The sequence below is a fragment of the Trichoderma camerunense genome, assembly GCF_050948025.1.
Source record: "Trichoderma camerunense strain CBS 138272 chromosome Unknown V8C40scaffold_21, whole genome shotgun sequence".
Taxonomy (NCBI): domain Eukaryota; kingdom Fungi; phylum Ascomycota; class Sordariomycetes; order Hypocreales; family Hypocreaceae; genus Trichoderma; species Trichoderma camerunense.
This window is the reverse complement of record NW_028145349.1, coordinates 266,389-281,079: the sequence shown is the minus strand read 5'-3', so window position 1 is coordinate 281,079 and position 14,691 is coordinate 266,389. Positions and strand designations below refer to the sequence as shown.

The 14,691-nt window shown below is 45.0% G+C and overlaps 6 protein-coding genes across 6 annotated transcripts; 4 read left to right on the top strand and 2 right to left on the bottom strand.

Moving 5' to 3' along the window:
* Positions 1 to 2,287: 2,287 nt before the first annotated feature.
* On the bottom strand, positions 2,288 to 3,388 carry V8C40DRAFT_283174 (D-mandelate dehydrogenase-like dehydrogenase; the record flags this gene model as incomplete). The annotated part of the gene is made up of 2 exons (XM_083221909.1): positions 2,288 to 3,217; positions 3,281 to 3,388. The coding sequence occupies 2 exons, from the start codon at positions 3,386 to 3,388 to the stop codon at positions 2,288 to 2,290; spliced, it is 1,038 nt and encodes a 345-aa protein (XP_083068647.1).
* A 1,546-nt stretch (positions 3,389 to 4,934) lies between these two features.
* V8C40DRAFT_255904 (uncharacterized protein) lies at positions 4,935 to 6,007 on the bottom strand. Its single transcript, XM_083218159.1, has one exon. It carries the CDS (start codon positions 5,895 to 5,897, stop codon positions 5,004 to 5,006), a length of 894 nt encoding a protein of 297 aa, XP_083068646.1. The 5' UTR covers positions 5,898 to 6,007; the 3' UTR covers positions 4,935 to 5,003.
* A 219-nt stretch (positions 6,008 to 6,226) lies between these two features.
* On the top strand, positions 6,227 to 6,982 carry V8C40DRAFT_255902 (uncharacterized protein; the record flags this gene model as incomplete). Its single annotated transcript, XM_083218158.1, has 2 exons — positions 6,227 to 6,888; positions 6,950 to 6,982. A coding segment is annotated over exon 1 (422 nt), but the record flags the coding sequence as incomplete, so codon positions are not given.
* On the top strand, positions 6,960 to 10,396 carry V8C40DRAFT_255901 (CHAT domain-containing protein). The gene has a single exon (XM_083218157.1). The coding sequence runs from the start codon at positions 6,980 to 6,982 to the stop codon at positions 10,148 to 10,150; it is 3,171 nt and encodes a 1,056-aa protein (XP_083068644.1). The 5' UTR covers positions 6,960 to 6,979; the 3' UTR covers positions 10,151 to 10,396.
* Positions 10,397 to 10,727: 331 nt separating this feature from the next.
* Positions 10,728 to 11,845, top strand: V8C40DRAFT_112840 (NUDIX hydrolase domain-like protein). Its single transcript, XM_083210814.1, has one exon. The coding sequence runs from the start codon at positions 11,046 to 11,048 to the stop codon at positions 11,643 to 11,645; it is 600 nt and encodes a 199-aa protein (XP_083068643.1). The 5' UTR covers positions 10,728 to 11,045; the 3' UTR covers positions 11,646 to 11,845.
* A 1,411-nt stretch (positions 11,846 to 13,256) lies between these two features.
* On the top strand, positions 13,257 to 14,355 carry V8C40DRAFT_270043 (uncharacterized protein; the record flags this gene model as incomplete). The annotated part of the gene is made up of 2 exons (XM_083220151.1): positions 13,257 to 14,119; positions 14,214 to 14,355. The coding sequence occupies 2 exons, from the start codon at positions 13,257 to 13,259 to the stop codon at positions 14,353 to 14,355; spliced, it is 1,005 nt and encodes a 334-aa protein (XP_083068642.1).
* Positions 14,356 to 14,691: the final 336 nt, after the last annotated feature.

Genomic DNA, 14,691 nt, shown 5'->3' with positions numbered 1-14,691 from the left:
AACTACCGGCGTCATCGGAGACTACGACGGACTACCCCAGTCCCGGCTCGATATTAACCAGATTCTTCCCAACGCTTGAAACAGAATACCGCCTCACTAGTCACCAGGCTACTCGAATAGCTTCCTTTCGGCTTGCTCAATTTGGCCCGTGCGGGAATTTCCACCAAGCGTACCAATAGCAAGAGATATTCCAGCGCTGCCTGAAGAAGGATCAAACAAGTATCCACTGCCATCGTGGGGAAACCTTGTTAAATGTCGGGGATTAAAGCCGTCCTGAGGCAACATCACATGTCCAAATCAGAGCATCATTCGAGCTGCCTTTCATTATCCTTCCAAGCTTGACCTCGCTTCAGGAATTTGTGCTTAAAGCCGAGAAGCGGCCTTCCAAAACATGACACCGACGAAGCTGCGCATTAAGCCTGTTCTCTGATTGAGCAGATCCCTCGTGATTGGAGCGGGATTGCGCTCTTGTTGTTGCTCACGGGAATCATAGAGTTGCATTCGTGTGGGGAAATCCCTGCCGAAGCCGAAGCGAGGGGAAGATGTTGCTGTGAGATGATCTATCTGGCGTTCTTTGCCCAATCATTGCAACCAAAACAGAGCCGATCCAGAGTTCAAGTGCGCGTATGACTAGATTTACAAGTCCCAAACTAGCCGGATCAGCTGGGACAGCGTTTCCTCGGAGGGTGAACACGTGCTAATACGGCGCATGATGGTGGATAAGTAAGAAAATAACACAAAACAAACAAGTCGGCCAACAGGCTAGGTAAAAAGATTTTACTCTGTCTGCTACTGAAGACACCAGAAAGCTCCAAAATTATGGCGTATTTTATTGTAAATACGTCAGTCGGGAATACGACTCGTTTTCAGATTCAGGAACCAGCTGTGGCGGATTTCCTTGTCAGGCAGGAGGTCCACTTCTTAATTACTTATTTAGGGAGGTGTCCATTTTCAGTTCTGTGAGCTTGCAGCCACAGAAAAGTTACCCTGCTGCTGTCTTAAACAGTGATTGTTTTTTCACGGGTTCGAAGACAAACTGACAAGATCCACAATTAAAGTCACAAGGTTCCTGAGGTCCAACTGTAGCTATAGCATTCCATTCGTGCGCAATGTCGTATCATACAAGGGTTGATATAAATCCCGTGCGTATTCGGTGATATTCTGTCAAAATGTGAATAATCTTTCTCAACTACTAGCATCAAAAGTCTTCTTTATGAAAGAAAGCCAGTGCGTAGTTGAAGAGAGTTATGTGAGTTAAATACTCTTCCGCTGCTATACCTGGCTGTACCATATAATATTGAACTCAACAGTGAGCTTTGTACAGATTATTACCGCTTTCTACTTATACGCACTTGTCCTCTGTGAGTTTTTCTCTCTCTTTTTTTCTAGTGCGGGGACATAGTAGAGAATAAATTATTGCAGCGCAATTAACGTAATATTACCATGATTGGTGACTCATAAAGCGATGCGCTTTCTCGTAGGCTTTCAAAAAATACAGTCTCGGCAATCGCCATAGAGTAAATAGTCTAGCTTCTTTATCATGTCTCTTTGGGTCGTTGCTGACTTTTGGTTAGTCTCCTAGCGTCAACAGAAATGCGCACAACTCGAGCCATTATGACGCCGTGGAGTCCCTAGTATCCCAGCTATTTAAGCCACGAGGATTACGTCTATAAATAGGAGCATCAAAACGGAAAGATTTTAATTCTTGGCTCACAAATTATCAGTTGCCCCATAACTGTGGCTTTCTAATTCGAATAATTGTAGGAATTGTCAGAGCCAAAGCCGGAGCCTCCGTGTCGTCGTATCACATATATCAAGTTACTTGTGTTACCGTATCCTCACAATCCCCTGTTATTACGCTGCGTCCTACAGCTTGCACACAGCGGTAATTCTAACTACCGATGTTAAAGCTTTATTGCAAATGATTTCTGCTGTGCCCTATATCCAGCTCATAGGAAAAGGACTCAACTAATAGCGCTTTTGTGTCGATTCTATGTTAGAGAATGAGTTGTTCACGGTTTGTGAAAGGAGTTTAAAATGGGAAGCTGAATAATAGAGTAAAATTGACTGTAGCATGTTCTGAATACCCCCCTTAGAGCGAGAAGCTACAGATATCACCTTAAAATCGCAACAGGATTAAGCCAAATAATCCACTAAATGATAATCTGACTCGGAATGATTTCAATTTTGCTGTTTATCATAGTGGTGGCTACAGACTTCAATCTTATGATGCCGCATAATGCGGCTTTGCTCAGCTGAGATATATGTAGCTGACTCTGCTCACTATTTATTCTTTCTGGAATCGAGCCGAGGGATCATTGACCGGAGTAATAGGTTTCCCGGTTTTAAAGTACGCCCGAATATTTTCGAGGCATTCTATCTCAGCAAGTCGAAAAGCTTCCTGAGTAACGCCACCCATATGGGGCTGACATATGACCTTGTCGCTATTTTGGAAATAGCTGTTGATATGAGGTTCGTTGCAAAACACATCCAGCCCAGCTCGAGCAAGTTTGCCGGATTCAAGAGCCTGGATCAAGGCATCTTCATCAACAATGGCTCCGCGTGCAGTGTTGACCAAATACGAACCATCTTTCATTGCCGTAAACTCGGCCGTGGAAATGAGATTGCGAGTATCGTCGTTGAGTGGGCAATTGATCGATATAATATCCGACACGCTCAATAAAGCATGTAGAGAGTCACAATACGAGGCACTGTACAAGGCCTCTTCCTCGTCACTCAATCGACGACGATTGAAATACTTGATGCGCATGTTGAAAGCCTTCGCCTTTGACGCCACTCGCTTGCCCACTTTCCCCATTCCAATGATACCAATTGTCATACCCGTGATATCGTGAGTCGGATACAGAACACTGGTCCAAGCACCGTTGCGGAGCGTCTGGTCTGTGCGATAGGTATCGCGTACGGCAGCGAGAGTTAGAAATATAGCCATATTAGACGTTGATTCGACTATTGCATTGGTCGTATTACATAGCCAGATTCCCTGGCTCGTTATCCATTCAACGTCAAACTCATCGAATCCGGCTTTTGACGAGGTGATGATACCACACTCGGGAGCTAATGGACCGAAAAGGTCTTGGTCGAAAGGCGCATAAGTCATTGTGCCCATCGGTACAATAAAAGCGTCGATAGGACCATGCTTAGCTATGAGAGCCGGGAGTTTTTCTTTTACTTCTTGGCGATTATCGGCTTCGAGTATCTGGCAGATCTTGGATCAGCCAATCATCTTAGATTGCCATTCGATGCAACATTATTTACGTACTGTATAGTCGAACTCATTCCGAAAGGCTGAGAGATATTCTCCTCCGTCATGTCTCTGGCGGCCAAGCCAAACGACAAATGGCCGTTCATTGTGGCTCTTTGGTTGCATTACTGAAAAGAAGTATGTGGATTATAAAACAGTCGTTCAATGAGTCATACACAAATAGGATGTGTAGTTTATTGAGATATAATAATACATAATACACGTTTTAAGTCTGGGCAATAGCTTATAACTTATACAAGAATACTAAAACAGAAGTATAAACATGGGTTTTGAGAACCAGAAACTCAGCCTCGGTAAACGGCATGAGCTCACGGAATACAGCGGCATAAGATATCGTAGGATATACCCAACAGCGTAATTGCATACGTGGGGACTTATCACCTAGTTGTTTACGATGAAGGTACTAAACAATAGCGAACTGAACTTATACACTTGACAACATTCCCAGAAATTGCTCCCGACTGTAGAGAATCATGGCTGACCCAGTCCGGAATATTGTGATAGTATTAGCTGGCCTATCACGACATACGAAGACAATTGAACGCGTTGTGTATAAATGCAGCTCGAGATAGAAGACCTCAACCTTTGAGAGATGTATACTCAAACCCAAGCTATCTAGTTGCTCAACTTAACGGATCTCTGATAGGTTAGTAGATCTAGCTGCGATGTCGGAGTACCTCTTGCTTTTTCAAGGCTCCTCACTTGTCATCGGCTTCTTTCGGCATTCCCATGTTTGTATCTAGCATAGGTGCTGACTCCTCATCTTGACTAAGTATAATGACTTCTCATCTTGACTATCCGTGTTAATAGCAATGCGAGGAGAGTGTGAACGGAGATCGGCCTCCGCATACGTTCTTACAAATGCCATTCGCTTACAAATGCAACAACTCCGCATTCGCTCAGTGTGGGCTTAGTTTTGAGATTGTGTGTAACTCAATTCTTGGTGTTTATTGTATTTAGATGAATTTCGGAGCGAAAGGTTACGCTCTTCTGGATCCTGGCGCAGTTTTCTAAGGCGTCTGACGTTTCCAACTCGGTCGGTGTCGAGCCATTACCCGTGTGGTCTATGACGCTTTTCTTGCCTAGATCAGTCAAGTCTTAAAATTGCTTGATAACAAAGCATCTGTCTCATCTGGCTTGTTGTCAAAATATATTTCAAGCTTGTCATACGTCAAAGCTCATTGGCTCTCAAATCCATTATGAGTATAACTTCTATACCTGTGTTACAGCTGTTGAACCTTTAGCAGACTTCTATCGCTTGCTAAGATATGGTGTCCACTCACCGGGCTTCTCTAGGCGCAATCAGGTGTCCTGCCATAAAAAGCACTCGCTGTAGCTCTTTATATCGGCTGATACGAGTCATGGATGGTTAGTCATGTTACGATTATATCTGCATTTATACTCCGTAATTGGTCGCTTACTCTGACCAACCATCTTCGCCGATTTGTTCCGTGTTACTCCCAGACTATGGATCGACAAACTACATGACGGTACAGGTATAATGCCATCTCAAAGCTGCTTTAAATGGAATACAAGTAGTAATGGGTATAATTCGCACAATATTAAGGCTGAAGTATGTTTTGCAAAGTCAGCACCGAAACTACGAGTATGAATAACGCTATTGGCGCTCTGATGCCGACATCAATGAAAATGGAGTGCAGTGAATGACTCTCTTTTGTATTCAACAGTTGTCAAGATGTAACTATATATATAGCTACCGCTAGGGTATCTCCTCATCTTTGATCCCTAAAGGTTGCGGTAGATTCAACACGTCCAGCCAAGGAAAGTCTTCAGCATCAAACTCGCTGTAGCCAAAACATGATGAGCTACCCAGACTTTGTCGCCCATTGAGCAACACGGGCTCATCTTTATCACCCACAAGCCTCTTAGTCAACAATTTCCGGGGATCTAGTGCGAATTTTACCACAGGTTTCACTGACACGCGCATCCAAAAAGCATCGCCAGGGCGACAAAACAAGACAATAACACCGCGGAATGAGCGTAAAATGCCGTTCTTGCTCACCGGATTCTCTGTTAAGTCCCATGTAACTGAATTTGCACCATCGTCATGGTCGTCATCTTGTGCCAAGTTGCCATGAACCTCGAGTCGCCCTTCCTCCGTGAAAGTCGTCTCTTGGGACCACTTGGCAGACATCTGAGCCGGCCCGAAGGGTGTGTGAAAGACAATAGGCGCGCTAATTTCCAATATTCTGTGGTTGTCGCGCGGTTTGGTCTGCCCAAGTATCTGTCTAGGCGCAAAATTGGCAACAATCGGATCCAATGAGGCGTCAGTCGAGCGCAGGTGAGGTTTGCTAATATTTAAAGCTTTCTCAAAGGTGACTTCGATCTCTGCAGAGGAGAAACGACCGAGTCCCTTTGGAGGGAAGCGGAAGGCGAAGTCAATGCCAAGCAGACATGCAGACTTGTTCTCGTAGGTACCGTATTGAACGTGACGAACATAGGCACTGTAGCCTGTTTTGCCGATCTGATCTTGGGTTGCAAGTGACCGATTCACACGTTCATCGTTCCGAATTCCCAGCAGACCGTCATCTTCATCTGAGAATACAAAGTCGGACTCAAAACCGAGCGCCTGTGGATCTATTGTGTCTGACATCGGATTAACGCTCGAAAATGACCAATGAACAAGTAATTGGTAATATGTGGTAACGAGAAAAAAAGGTGAGGAGACTGGATGTAACCTGAGAAATTATTACATGATGACCTCTGAATCTGAAGATTGAAGAATCGTGCCCCGCCACACCAGTGACAAAAGTCCGACGCATTCCAGCGCATGACCACAGCCTTGCATAAGTTCATTCATGTAGGTATGTAACAATGTATTTGGTGCTCCTGCAAGGCTATTATACTAGAGACCTGAGTGGTTAATACATGTATCCAAAAACCCAAAGTGCTCAGGGTTTCTCTTCCTACAACTTTTGGCTGCTTCCATAGCTTGGACCCCATCTGAGTAGAACAGTCATTTGCTTCACTCACCACACAGGCGGAACCTTTAAATAATCAGCAAATGGAAGCGCATCCAAAAGAGCCTGCTCAACCATCACCTGAGGACATTAGGCACAAAATCAGGGCTTATCGTTTCATAGGGCACTTTGCTGAAGCAACGCTACTTATTGAACAGCTGCCACAAGATGTTAGATACGCGAAGGGCGTAGCAATTGAAGCCATCCAATTATACCTCGCCCAGGGACAATATCGGTTGGCAGCCGATATCTGCAATAATGTTCCAGGACCATCTTCTGCAGAAATAGAGAGCGAAAATTTCGCATTTTCCGACCAAGGTGAAGACGTTGTCGCTTTTGAGCTTCTGCGTGCCCTCACATTACGAGTCGTGAGATTCTCAAAGGTCAAGACTGCGCTCAAGATTGCGCAACGGTTTGGCAGTGCTTGGAACCTTGGTATGATCGTTTCGGAGTACATTCTAGATGACTAGTGCTGATTGTAAACTTCAAGATAAGACTGTCGTAGACGATACAATTATTGAAAGCCATGGAGAAACTGAAGATAGAAGTCTATCGATTTCCTGCCCTGAGGGGCCAGAAACAGAAGTGTTGGGCAGGAGCACATCACACATTTCGGAATACAGAGTGAGTCATTTATATATATATATATTCACATGCTATAGCGAAAACTGATTTGACATTCAAGACATTAATGATATCTTTCTATTGGAAAATAATGGTAGCTGCTGCCGTTCATGGTCTGCTTGATGAGTCGGCCACTAAAGCTACTGCTTTAACGGCCATCTCTTCTTTACGGCAAGCCTTGCAGGCTATGGGTCGTTTACAAGAGGCTGCCTCTCTACTTTACTTCGAAATTCAGCTTATTGCAATCCCAGAGGAAGCAGTACAGCGGCTTCAAAGTTTTTTAGTTGCTCTGGACGGCGATAAGTGGGATACAGAGAGGGCTCTCACTTTGGCTGAGATTTTTAGGCTTCAGCTCCAATCTTCTGATGATACGGTTCTCTCAAAGGCTGAAGACACGTTTAAACAAGCACGAGAATTATTCAACAAAGTTTCCCATACTTTCGGCAACATTGACTTAGAATTTACTCGCATTTCCTCTGGTCACACAATTTCGGCCGAAGAAAAGTTCGCCCAAATAAGTCGTCTCGTTGAACGGTACTTTGAAGTCAGTCACTATGGCCAGATGATGTTATGCCTCACAACCGCTCTCTCTGAGCCAGTTGATGCCTATGTCGAGCAAGTCAAGTATGCGATCGAACTCCAGCAGCAATTGGCCGATGAAATGGGCAGTGAGATGATGCAAAATGCTGCTCTAATGCGCGCAGCAGGCTCAGCTAATTTGAATGCGTCGGAATATGGTTTCGCGCTTAATGCCTTGGAGCCTCAATACATAAACCTTCCCGAAGAGGTTGATCCAAAGAGCCACGCGCTCCTGGCAACCACCATGTCAATGATATACGGAAGTTTTGGAAACAATATGGAAGCTCTTAAGGCCGCAGAAGAGAGCCTAGAGATTGCAAAGACTGGGAAATCTTACGAAGCTTGCTCAGACGCTGCTTTAATCTTAGGGCTTCGTCATCTCTCTATCTCCGAGCAGTATCCAAGGAAGTCCGCTGAAGACATCAAGTGGTTATCATCTGCAATGGATATTTTAAAAGAGTGGATTGAAAATGATGCCAAAAATGGCTATATTGATGGAGAAATCCAAAAGTGTCTACTGGTTGGCAAATGGGAGAATTTGCGAGCATCCGACGAACCGGAACTAAAGACCACGCCAATTGAGAAAACATGGATTGAGAGAGTGAAGAATCTTTTGACGAGTCAAACAGATGTCCTAAAACGAAGCGAACTTGTGGATCTTGAAGTCAGCATGTTAATGCGCCAGGAGAATTTCTTGGAGAGCTCGAAACTATCGACGGATTATCTCAAAGATCTGGATAAGCTGCCTTTTGTGCCTCCAATGATTAAAGCGCAGGCTTACTCTAGGGCTGCTCTCCAGGCATGGCTTTGTTACCGCGCAATACTGGGCGAAAGTAAAACTACTACTCCAGAAGAACGACTTCAAGCCACAACACAGCTATGGTCTGCGCTGGACCTGGCAAATAAATCACTTCAGCAATGGCGACAAACCAGCAGCTCTGAGTTGATCATTCGCAGCACTCTGGCTCTTGGCAGTCTCCTTTCAGACGTACTATCGACGATCTCAGAAGATTTAGAGCGTGAATTACTCCGTGGATTCATGGACGAACTGCAAAAAACAGAGACAATATGCGACGATATGAGACGGAGCGTCATACCCATTGAAGGCCTGACCTCTTTGATGAACAAAAGACTTCTGGTCGCCAAAGATTCGAGCCTCAAGATATACAACCTAGGAGTCCGCATAGCTTTACGTCTCAATGACTCGGCTGAAGCTTGGACATGGCTACAAAAAGGAAAGTCCAGGGCATTCTCAGACTCACTCGGCGCAAAGCTATTGATTCCGCAAAAGTCATTGCAGAGAATCAATAGCGATCAAATAGCTTGTGACCTTTTGAAGGCAGAACAAATGCATTTGGATGCCCTAAACGAGCCTGGAGTAAATCACATCCTTGTGGCGCGGGAACTTACTTCAATCAGAAAACGCATTCAAGAGTATCCTCCACTAGCTGAGATTGCACGAATCAGAAATACGACGCTGAATCTGGAAATAGACCCAGAGTGTCTTGATATAGCACTTTCTAGGACGAATCTTTCTCGCGAAAGAGTCAAGTTTGTCGACTGGTATGTTCCGTCATCGAAGACGAAGGATAATCCGCAGATAATATGCTTCGTACGGACATTAGACGGTACGACCCGGACGAAGCAGTTGGCTATATCGGCTACTCAAGTGGAAGCATGGGTTTCTAAAGCATTCACATACCCTGATATGGCTGAACATCCTCTAAATAAAAAGACGGGCAACCGTCTGCTCCAGGAGATGAATGCGCTTGTCAACTGGCTGACAGATTACTCAGAGGAAGGTGATCTTTTAGTGCTCTCTCCACCAGGACAACTAAATAATGTACCGCTACACGCCTTATTCATCGAAAGAAGACCTTTGGTTGAGCGTAATTTGGTAGTTTACGCATCAAGCGCGGCGGTCATGAGCCAGTGCTTGGACCGTAGCGCCTCTAGACGGAATTGCGAAGAACAGAGTACAGAAGAAACTACAGCATTTTTCGCAGTGTACGAAGAGCCTCTTCATGCCGACGAGCGCAATCTTATATTCAGTCATATTAAAATACTTTCCACGGTCCTACCAGGCAATGTTTTACTCGGACCCGAAGTAACAAAATCGCGTTTTATTGAGACATCCTCCACGGCTACATGGCTGCACTATCACGGCCATGCTCGTTATTGCAAAGAAGATGTTCTTCAATCGTCACTCATTTTGAGCAATGGAGAGGATATTTTCGATAGCAACAATGAGGAAAACCCGCTTCTAGGAAGAGATGAGCTTTCCGTTGTTGACTTGTTCAATACCAGTATGCCGCAAGGAGGCGTGCACTTTACAATCATTGCCTGCGAATCAGCCGCTCAGGACTTATCTGCTGGAGATGAGCCTCTAGGAATTATTCCGGCTCTGCTTCATGCTGGGGCCACTTCAGTTTTAGGATGCCAGTGGCCGATCAAAAGCTCTGCAGGTCGTGCATTTAGCGAAGCCTTCTACGATGAGGTAAAGTATATGAGAAGCACCACCAAAGACGGTAACCAAGAGGTGAACTTAGCCCAAGCCTTGGGTATAACTGTTGGGAAGATGAGACGCGGCGAACTGGGAGCACAATTTAAACAAGCGTACTGCTGGGCTTCGTTTGCGATGCATGGCCTGTGGTTCTTCCCGAGTTTCAACGATGAAACATGAATCATGCACTGCTTTCTTCCACTCAGATGATATGTCGATTGGCCACTCCTTGGATAACTTCAGCTTGACTACTATACAAGCCAAAGGAGCATTTCACTAAAATAAATTTAAAAAATCGCTCCTTTGTATGCATCTTAGCCCCAAGTTCTTGCTTTAGACATACTCGGAATTATTAAACTTGCTCACTCTTCTTTCGTTATTGATATCTTTTCACTATACTCAATGAACCATGACCAACGACAATGCGAAACGCCGTCGCCAACAAGTCGAACGACTTCGAATTGAATGAGTACATGAGCAGTAATCATACAATCTCTTACCTCTTGCTACGAAGAATCTTCTTGACATAAGAAAAAGTATTATCTATGAAATATTAAGCCCTTTTCTGTAGGTACTAAGCTGACGGAAGACAGCACAATCTGCTTGTCTTTCCAAAGTCCTAGAGTTGACTTAATAAAAGGCTATAGGCAGCTGGCCTATCAATTCGATAGCTGAATATTATTTTATGCGTTAATGCTGTCAAAATGTATACTTTAATAGCCTTCTGAGTTTTACGCTTTTTTATTTCCAACAAATGGTCACTGGCGAAACTCACGTTGCGGGCGCCTAATTGATACGTGTGTGTTTCGGCGATGACTCACTGGCCGCTAGGGTATGAACTTATCTCTCTTCTCGATTATTACTTCAATGCATACTTTCAGCATCTGCAAAAAGAACCACCTTCTTCATCCTTCATTAGCCTTTAATTCTCAAGCACCGGCATTTCGTTTTCGATCCAAGCCAATCCTCAAGCCGCAGTGAATAACCTACAGAGTACAATACGAGCTATCCATTGGCCTTTTACGAGCTTATTGGATTCTCTCGCTTTGAGTTTGGGTACATCTACCTTGCCAAAATGGCCATGGCCACCCAGAAGCATGTCGAATCCTTGTCAATTGACAAATCTGTTAACCTGCAAATACTCAATTATTCAGCCAAAGAATTTCGAGAATGCCGGCTTTCTGTGTCTGGCCGACAGTACGACAAACTCGTGGTTGGAGCCGTCATATTTCGCCAGATTCCGAGCTTGACCTCTTCGAAAGTGCCTTGCATTCTTCTCTTAAAAAGGGCATCTCATGAGCCATACTTCCCCAACATCTTTGAGCTACCTAGCGGAAAAGTCGACTTAGACGACCCGACTCTCAAGCATGCCCTTGTTCGGGAGGTGAAAGAGGAGACGGGGTTAGATATCACCAAAATCTCCGCACAGCTGGTTCCAATGATATACCAAACTGAGAAAACCATTAAAAGCGACGCAGGAGTCGAAGCCTTTGTTGTCAAGAGCGCTATCCAGCTCAACTATGTGGTTTCAGTATCCGATGGAATGGTGAAGTTGAGTATAGACGAACATTTGGAGAGCCGTTGGGCCACAGAGGAAGAGTTGGATGAACTAGACATTACAGACGAGACAAGAGTAGTCATTCGGGAAGCCTTCCAGTGGAGCGCCAGCCAGTGACTAGATGAAAGAAAGAGTAGTTCTAGATCTCAGGGTATACCAGAGAGCGGATAGGCTCTATTTGGTAGAATTTGTGGATTGTCGCTAATGTTAGGTGGCCAACAGGCATATGCTTCAAACGGACTACGCAGTGCGTTTATATAAGAACATCCCCTCTCCAAGCTGCGATAGGAGAATTAAGATACTCAGAAGTAAATTGAACGCCTTTATCATCGGCCTCAATATATCCCTTTCTAAAGCCATCAACTATTCATCCGTCGTCTTCAATCTTCGGTCTACCTAAGGCAGCATACGTCCCAGTGGCCATATTTATAGCCGAATTCAACCAACTATCTAGAAGTCGCATCATGCTGTATTTGGTCAATTATGAATAACTTATGCAAATTGCGACCACGATTAAGAATGACCTTTAAAGCGCTGAAGAATGTAATGCCGTAATAGCTCGATTTTGTATGCGATGAAACTTTTCATGCCAAACTATGGAGTGTCAGAAGTGCTTCATAAAAAAGGCTTTTTGCTATTTGCCCCGACCTCCGAGAATCTGAAGATCACAAAGTCGCTCGTCGTCAGACCATGGCCACCGAAATTGGACAAACTATCGATTGTATTTACTGATCACTCACATTTGCCGCCTCAGCTACGAAGTAAACAGCTCAGCTTGTCCAGAACCGGGAAAGGTAGGCTACGGGCACTATTTTTCTGGGTGACAAGGAGACGGGTTTCAATTTCAGAAACTAACTGCCTTGACTAGCCGTTGGCGTGCCGAGAATCGAGTCTCAGTCCATAGCGGGAGCCAATCAAGCCTCGGAATCAACTCCCGTTAGGAAATATTGGACTAGCATCTCAGCTTTGGCTTTCAGAATCAATAAAGTACAATTAGGACAAGATAGTGGTGAACTAAGTCTCAGCTAGCCACGAAGCGGACGGGTACGAGCCGTGGGGGCTGCATGTTCACAGCCAATAGTGCATATGCCCGAGCAAGGCAACTTTGGATCGTGCACTGAACCAGGAATGCCTTGCAACACTCTAACTTCTTTGGACACGACACGCCCAGAATTCTCCCAAAAAGGATGTCTATAAATGAGAGCAGATAGTCAATATTTCACTGTTTTTTTTTTTTTTTTTCACACCCGGTATCAGCGCAAGATATAAAGTATTGGCATACCGCTGCCATCTCGGCGTTCTTCAGCTTTGATCCCATCTCCTCAGGACTAGACCCTGCGACCTTCAGTTTTGAACCTCAATATCTCACAAGACTTCCACGGATTCATCACATCGATAGGGTCCTCAAGACAATTGGACAGGCCGCTCAGATTGTGTCCCAAAACCCTGACATAGTCAAGACACTGGTACTCAATCAGAGTCACGGGTATCAGCGGTGTTACCACAAACGGCGTAAAGGGAGATAAATCTGCTGTCCTCGACAGTTTACTAGGCAGTATATTTCACGTTTCTAATACCGGGATCTTTGCTCTCGCTGGGGAAGCCTTGTCTCACGATCTTCGCCTCGACGCAGCTTTCTTCCAGTCTCAGAGCCCTCCCGAAGAGGTTACTGAGGCCCTTGATTTGTTCGCCCGCTTTTGCCGTTTTCACCCCAGCCTCACATCAACCATGTCCACTGCTGCTGGTGCCATTGGCACAATTCCCTCAGCATATCCCGGAACACTTATTTCCAATATCCTCGCTGGTGTTCCTCTAGTGGCTGGTACGGCGCCATTCTCCTCTGACCATCCCAGCAGCGGGATGCTAAATGGCATTCTGGCAAACGCTCAACACAACATGCTGGAAATGCTCGACAAGACGCTTGCTCTAGTATCAGTCTCCAAGGAATGGACGAAAAAAATCCCTTGTGTGCCCACTACAGATGAAGAAATCGCTCAGTGCGCAGCCTTTCAGAAACAGGCCCTAATCTCTTGCAGAATGGCCTTGCAGAATTCGCGTCTTGCCAACAACGCCTTCTTGGACTTTAATAGGTGTGCCAGAGAGGGAAATAATCGTCTTGAGGGCGAGATGACTTTGCTGAAAGACAGACTCTTGAGCGTAGAAGCTCAGTACAATCAGGAGATTAAGCAAGCGCGCCCACCTCAGTTCGCGATGTTTCAAACCTTGGGACTCAGCCAGCCCACCGATGGCCCGAAAATTGACGCTCTTGGAACGCAAAGGGACTCTGAAATACTTAAGCTGAGAAACCAGATCATCAAACGCACTCAAGACTTGCAAACTGGCAGCCAATTTATGGCAAATTCAGGCTTATGGGTCGAATTCTGCGAGCGGACGAGTAGTTATCTTGGGTATATTTACAACATTCTTACAACTATTGGTCATGGCATTGATATCGATGCCGTCGCATTCAAGGAGCTGATGGGCATCCAGTGGGATCAGGTCCGGAAGGAGGTTGAAGAAGTGAAATCGTTTCTGCAACCCAGTGGTAGTGCTATGGGCATGATGCCTATGAATGTCGAAGTTGCCGACATGTAAGCGAATTCGGCGCTCAAGCATATTGCTTTACCACCTACGCCCTTGCTTCAGCAGTCACACACCCAAACTAAGAACTCAGCCATCGTCTAGTGTAACATCAACAAGACACATAGTACAGATGATCACATACACTGATGGCATCGTCGGAAACTTTGACGGCGTCTGCAATCGCAAAGTCACCCTCCCCAATATTATCAACGGCATTCGAGTGGCGCATGAAGGAGAGGAGTGAAGGTGAAGGTGCTCATCATTGCGGACTTTCGTGTTTATTTAGCCGTAATTTGAAACAAAAAAAAATCGCTCTTTAAACTCGTATCAGCATAGGCTGTCTGGAAATAATTATTTTGCTGTCACGAAGCACCTGTCTGGGTGTGGCCACAGGGATATAGATATTTATAGGCAAAGACTATGCGCGACGAACCCCTTTGCAACAGAAGCCGAGTGAGCTAATATTCGAATCCGGTAATTATTCATCCCCAATAAGTGACTACCAGAAAAGTAGATATAAACGTGGACCGGTTTGCTTATATCTTAAACAGCTTGGCGACAATCCCCTGTATAATATTTT